Consider the following 6,876-nt stretch of genomic DNA (forward strand, 5'->3'; position numbering starts at 1 on the left):
CAGCAATGGCAGTCTGAGGGGATTTGCATTGTGAAGTCTCTTGACAAGCCAAGCAGCAGAGCGGTGTGAGAGGAGAGGGTGGGTGGAGAGATGCTCTGCCAGCCAGGCAGGCGGGATTGCTCTGGCAGTGGTTTTGAGATTTCACTCTGTCTCCCCAGGGAGGGAGGGAGCCTTTCTCTCACTCCAGGCTTCCTTTCTGCCACACAGAGGGAGGGAGAGAGGAGAGAGCAGAAGGGTCCCTTCACTATCAGCACCCAACTGCCTGACTCACATCTGTGGAAAGCAAACCATGAGGGAGAGTCTCTTTGCCTCTACAGTCACTTCACCTTCAAATTAAAACCTTCACCCACTGCCTCAAGGGATGATGGAGGAGCAATACATTTCCAAACTCCACCCAGTAGCGGATTATGGAGCTGGGATCTTTCTCCTGATCATAGGTGAGTTCTGTCTTCACAACCTGCTTGCTTGCTTGCAGCCTGGGAGTGGGCACATCGGGGCTGCAGTCAGCACCCACAGCTCCAGAGGAAGCTGGAAAGGAAATGAGAGAAACTCATTTTGCATACATGTTCCTGCTTATTGCCTTTGAGTCGGTTGGATTCCAGGATTAATCTCCTCTCTCAGATTTGCAATATTTTATCTCGATGCTGAACACTTGCCAGCATAAGTTTGCCTCTGTGGCGTCACAAGGATTCACCATAAGTTGTCTGCCACCTGTTCTGGCACCTTAGCCCCATGAAGTGAGAGATGAGGGAGATCATGAGGCCGACCAGGGCAGAGCAACTTTGGTCTGACCCTTGCAGAGGGGATGTTTATTATACATGAAGAGCAGCTGTGTCTTAGTAGAATAAACTGGTATAAAATATTGAAGGGTTTCCAAGCAGGACTTCTGGGTTTGTACAATGGCCTATTTGCCCTCCTGAAGGCAGATTTGCAGTGAAATATAAATGGGGATGTGTACCAGTCTGCTCCAGCATGGCTTTAGCTAAGTGTTTTCTTCCTTGTCTGGTTGTTGCATGTACCCAGGTGGTATGTTTACTGTCAGTGTAGATTTGGAGAGAGATGGAATTGATTTACGTGTACAGTCCAACTGAATTTTGCTGAAATGTGAGTACTTTCCTCCATTCAGCTCATTCGAGCAACGCTGATTGAGATGCATTTAAGAAAGACAGGCGTAGGTTTTCGTGTGCTTTAACAGAGAGGCTTTAGGGAGTGACTCTGGGCTTTAGCATTTCACACCTCGCTCCTGTTCCTGCATGCTTTCAGTGCACTGCACTGCGCTGTCCCCTCAGACATGCTGACAGCAGAGAATGTAACTCAGGGTGAGAAAAATTACTATCTGAAAAAAAATGAAAGGGTTTGCTTTTAATACAAGTTGGGATGCCAGCAGTTTTCTCACACAACAATACATAGGTGCAGTTCACAGTTTTGTCTTATGCCATTCAGTAGCCCCACAGGCAGTGGGATGAAGAGGAATAGCATCTGTCAGAGCAAAAGAGAGGATGGGCCTGGATGTCAACCACTGACAGCAAGACAAAGAGCTGCTTCCTGCAAGATGGAACACAGGAAATTGCACTTGAACATGAGAAGCTTGTTTTGTGTTGAGGTGAGGGAGTCCTGGCACAGGCTGCCCAGGGACAGTGTAGAGTCTCATTTGGAGGTTTCCAAACCTGCCTGGACATGTTCCTCTGCCCCTAATCGAGGGGAACCTGCTTTAGCAGGGGGTTGGTTTGAATGAGCTCTGGAGGTCCCTTCCAATGTGCACCATTCTGGGATTCTGTGGTATCTTTTGTGTAGTGGTAGAGCTCTCACAGTAGAGGGTGAACTGGGCTCATTTTCCTCCCCAAGCCCTAGGATGTCACAGCCTGTGGCTGTCATTTGGCAGGAGACTGCTCTTCCCACCAAGCCACAGATCAAGATCTGTCAGCAAGCAGTCCCACGTCAAGCCTCTGTGTGTGCAGATGTACAGCTCTTGAGAGTGAAGTGCCAAGTGAACATGTGTGCTTAGAAAGTCAATGAATGAGGGATGTGGGGTCTCAGATCTGTACCTCTGTTTCATTTAAGCCTTTTCTTGCCACCTCTGCCCATTCTTGGATTTATGCCAATTTATTCCATTTTATTTCTATTCCATTATAATTTTCTTTATTACATTTTGTTAATTCTTTTATTAATTCCTTTGTGGGCACTTTAATATGTATGTGGGCACTTTATTATCTGTGAGCAAATGCAGCTCTTCTGCTTTCACAGCTACAAGGGAAGGAAAAGGAATCCTTTTCTATCGCCCTATTTTAATTCTGACTCTAGAATGAATTATTTTTCCTTCTCGGGAAAGCCTTCAATCAAAATGCAGCTCCAACACACTGTTCACTTGAAAGAAAAGGGAAAGTGAGTTGTTTGCTATATATACTTTTGACACTGTTGTCATGAATGTTCTGAAACCCCTATGGCATACCTGAATAATGTATGTCTGACAGGTCCTATTGCAAAGCAATTTCTGGCCTCTGGCTAAACTATTTCTGTGGTCTGTCTCACCACACTCAGAGACCACCAGAATAGTGTGATTCAACAAACATAGTTATTGTGGTCCTTCACAGAAATCTGAAGCTCTCTCTGCTCTATTAGGAAACACAGCTGACAGGGAAATTCCTGTCTAGAAGGGAGAGAGGAACTGAACCCCAGAGGTGGCTGAGAGTGGGTGATGAGGTGAGGATGTCAAGATGTGTAGAAGCTCTCAGAAATGCCATCCAGGTGGCATTTCCAATCTGCTATGTAAGAGAAAAGTTTTCTTGCCAAGATACAAAGAACAAGGATTCATACCAGGACATAGCAGATAGATACCAGCGTGTTTTCAAAGCATCAGAACAGTTCTCTGTTGGCATGGGAGGTGCTGAGTTCTGTCTGTTTCTCAGTTTGTCCTCTGTTCTTTAGTCCCAGCCTCACAAACGGCATTTTCACATCCTTTTTATAGACATAGAATCATAGAAACATAGAAAGGCAGGGGTTGGAAGTGAGCTCTCCAGAGCTTATCCAGCCAAAAAACCTGCTAAAGCAGATTCCCCTTGATCAGGGGGCACAGGAATGGCAGGCTTAGAAACCTCCCAAGAAGGAGACTCCACATCCTCCCTGGGCAGCCTGGGCCAGGGTTCCCTCATTTGAACAGCAGAGAAGTTTCTCCTTATGTTGCAGTGGTGCTTGCTGTGTTCCAGCTTGTGCCCATTACCCCTTGTCCTGGCACTGGCAACCATGGGAGAAAGACTAGTCCTATCCTTTTGACACCTGCCCTTTAGGTTTTTATCAGCATTGATAAGGTCCTTCCTCAGCCTTCTCTTCTCCACGCTGAACAGCCCTAGGTTCCACAGACTTCCCTCATACAAAAGATGCTCTAGTTCCCTGATAATTTTGGTGGCCCTTGTGCTGGCCTCTCTCCAGCAGTTCCCTGTCTCTCTGGAGCTGGGGAGCCCAGAACTGCACATAGGACTCCAGATGAGGCATCGCCAGGGCAGAGGAGAACCTCTCTTGACCCACTGCCCACACTCTTCTTAATGCCCTCCAGAATGCTATTGGCCTTCTTGGCCACAAGGACTCATTACTGGCTCATGTTTAGTTTGTCATCAACTGGTCAACTGTGTGATACCTATGTGATATCATTGTCTGTGCTGATTCTTCTCTTTCAGCCATCCTGACAATCCTTGGAAACTCAGCTGTCCTTGCTACAGCTGTGAAACGTTCTTCCCTCCTGAAGTCACCAGAGCTACTTACAGTCAACTTGGCAGTGGCAGACATTGGAATGGCCATCAGCATGTATCCACTGGCCATTGCATCTGCCTGGAACCATGCCTGGCTGGGAGGAGATGCCTCCTGCATCTACTATGCCCTGATGGGTTTCCTTTTCGGTGTCTGCAGCATGATGACCCTGTGTGCCATGGCCGTGATTCGATTGCTTGTTACCAATTCATCTAAATCTAACCGTAAGTAATTGCATTTCTGGTAACTTTGCACATGTGCATTTGGGCTATGACCATCAGACAGGTAGTTTGTGGAATATGGCATGGACTGTCACTTCAGTTACTATAGGAATATGCCTTAACTTTTAGTCCAATATCAAGCCCTAACATTCCTAGAAGGATATGATTAAATTCCTTATTAAAAAATGGGGTTTCTCACTTCTCAATAATATCAAGTGAAACTACCTGAGAGTAGAGACCCCAAATGTTTTTCTGGACTAGACTGTCCTGTCTTCCTATTTATGTGAAAGCAGACACACTGGAGTTTGAGAGGAAGGAATATTCTCCTAGCATTCCTGGGCTGGGAGCATGGATCATTTGTGGTCAACTTGATTTTGTAAAGCTCCCTGACTTGGTACACTTCAGATCGGCACTAAGGGCTGCACTCAGGTCTCATCCAATCCTTGGACACTCTCTGTTATATTTCTCAAGAAAACTAAAGGCTGAGGAACTTCAGCAGCAGTGTAGCCACCATCCTCATGTTTGAGAAGTTATGGCAAAACTCATGTGGCTGAGATGAGGTCCATGTATGCTCTCTTCCTCTTTCTTGCAGGTAACAAAATCACCAAAACCACTGTTTGCATCTTGATTACTTTTATCTGGCTCTACTCTTTGCTCTGGGCCATTCTGCCCTTGGTAGGCTGGGGCTACTATGGGCCTGAGCCATTTGGCATCTCCTGTACAATTGCCTGGAGCAAATTCCACAACTCCTCCAATGGCTTTTCATTCATCCTCAGCATGTTCCTCCTGTGCACAGTCCTGCCTGCTCTGACCATTGTTGCCTGTTACTTGGGAATTGCCTGGAAGGTTCACAAAGCATACCAAGAGATCCAGAATACTGACAAGATCCCTAACGCAGCTAAACTGGAGAAGAAGCTGACATTGGTGAGTTACCCCAGTGATGAGAAGACTGTGCAGCATCAGGAGCTTGCAGAGCTGCCACCGCTCATGCATGGCTCATGTTGACCTTTCATTGCTTTGGTCTAGTATTGACCATAGATGGAGATGTGGTAATCTGCAGTCCTCAGAGAAGCAGGGGGCTCCTGGAATCCTTATCATTTCAATAGCTTGATTGGGAGAATGTATCATAGGTACCATGCAGCTTGTTAAATCTTTAGGCAGTTGCATCCCAGTTTTTCATAGGACATACAGATTTCCACTCATGCTGGAATAGCGACTGAATCCTTTCATTTTGTAGCTGGGGTGGAGGTCTTGTTTCATCATTTATGTATTTTTCATTGGCTGAGAGCTACACAGAAACATGATTTTTAATTGTTTTTTTTTTTTTTTTTTCTTTCAATAAACACCTTTGGTTGCTCATTTCTTGTAGAAAGGTAGAACTGTCCCTTTTCTAAAGTTTTCTAAAGGCCGGTCTATTGGCAAGCTGTACTATCTGCTTGGGCTGTGTCTCCCGTGACATACTGCAGCCAGAGACAGGGAAAGAGATTAAAATAATGGCCTCATAAGAAACCCCTAGTGTAGATCTGCAAGGTAGGAATAAAAGCATTATCTGCACTATGCAGTGCTACCTGTGCTCATGTCACGCAAGCATAGGTGTTCAGGTATACATTTTGTGATCTGGCCAGACTGAGGTGATGGGACAAGGGCAATGGGATGAGGTTTAACAAGGCCAAAGGCTGGGTCCTGCCTTTGGGCCACACGAACGTGAAGCAACGCTCCAGGCTGGGGCAGAGGGGCTGGAAAGCTGCCCGCAGGGAAAGGGCCTGGGGGGTTGGTGCCAGCGGCTGAAGATGAGCCAGCAGTGTACCCAGGTGGGCAAGAAGGCCAGTGGCACCCTGGCTTGTGTCAGCAGTGGTGTGGCAGCAGGCCCAGGGCAGTGGCCGTCCCCTGTGCTGGGCCCTGGCGAGGCTGCAGCTCGAGTGCTGTGTTCAGTGTTGGGCCCCTCACTGCCAGAGGGACACTGAGGGGCCGCAGCGTGTCCAGAGCCGGGCAGCGGAGCTGGGGAAGGGGCTGGAGCACAAGTGTGCTGGGGAGGGGCTGAGGGCCCTGGAGGTGTTCAGCCTGGAGAAGGGGAGACAAGATCACTCTCTGCAATTCCCTGACAGGAGGCTGTAGCAGTGTGGGGGTAACAAATTACAGGACAAGAGGAAATAGACTGCTCAAGTTGCACCAGGGGAGGTTTAGATTGGAGATGAGGAAGAACTTTTTCCCTGAGAGGGTTGTTAAGCATAGGAATGGGCTGCCCAAGGAGGTGGTGGAGCTCCCATCTCTGAAGATATTGCAAAGCCATGTAGCTGAGGTGCTGAGCGACATAGGTTAGTGGTGGGCTTGGCACTGTGAGGTGAGGTGAGGGGTTGGACTTGATTTGCAACAGAGAAAGGATGCTGTGGTTCTGTGACTTCAGCTGGTTCAGGTGTGGTTTCACCAATGTGCCAGGTGCCTGAGTGTCAAACCTGTCAGAGCAAGGTGAGAACTGAAACCCTCTTTCCCTTTCAGATGGCTGTGCTCATCTCGGTGGGGTTCCTGAGCTCGTGGACACCATATGCCGCAGCCAGCTTCTGGTCCATATTTAACTCCAGCAATTCCCTACAGCCCATTGTTACATTGCTGCCCTGTCTGTTTGCGAAATCATCAACAGCTTACAACCCTTTTATTTACTACATCTTCAGCAAAACTTTCCGTTGTGAGATTAAGCAGTTGCAGTGTTGCTGTGGCTGGCAAGTGCACTTCTTCAGCTCTGACAGCACTGCTGAGAATGCCGTGTCAATGATGTGGAGTGGGAGAGACACCGTCCGTCTCCCTTCAGCTGCCAAGGTGGAAGACCAGGGAGCTGCAGCTCGCTGAGGTGCAGTGATGGTTTCACAACACAGGTCGAATCTTGGACTCAAACATGGGTCCAAATGAGTAGGAATGC

At 47.7% G+C, this 6,876-nt stretch overlaps 1 protein-coding gene across 1 annotated transcript; it reads left to right on the forward strand.

Annotated features, from left to right (window-relative positions):
* Positions 1-364: 364 nt before the first annotated feature.
* Positions 365-6,806, forward strand: LOC104555472 (opsin-5). Its single transcript, XM_061989593.1, has 4 exons — positions 365-437; positions 3,672-3,965; positions 4,555-4,886; positions 6,459-6,806. Exons 1-4 carry the CDS (start codon positions 365-367, stop codon positions 6,804-6,806), a joined length of 1,047 nt encoding a protein of 348 aa, XP_061845577.1.
* Positions 6,807-6,876: the final 70 nt, after the last annotated feature.

The sequence above is a fragment of the Colius striatus genome, chromosome 2 (assembly GCF_028858725.1).
Source record: "Colius striatus isolate bColStr4 chromosome 2, bColStr4.1.hap1, whole genome shotgun sequence".
Taxonomy (NCBI): Eukaryota; Metazoa; Chordata; class Aves; order Coliiformes; family Coliidae; genus Colius; species Colius striatus.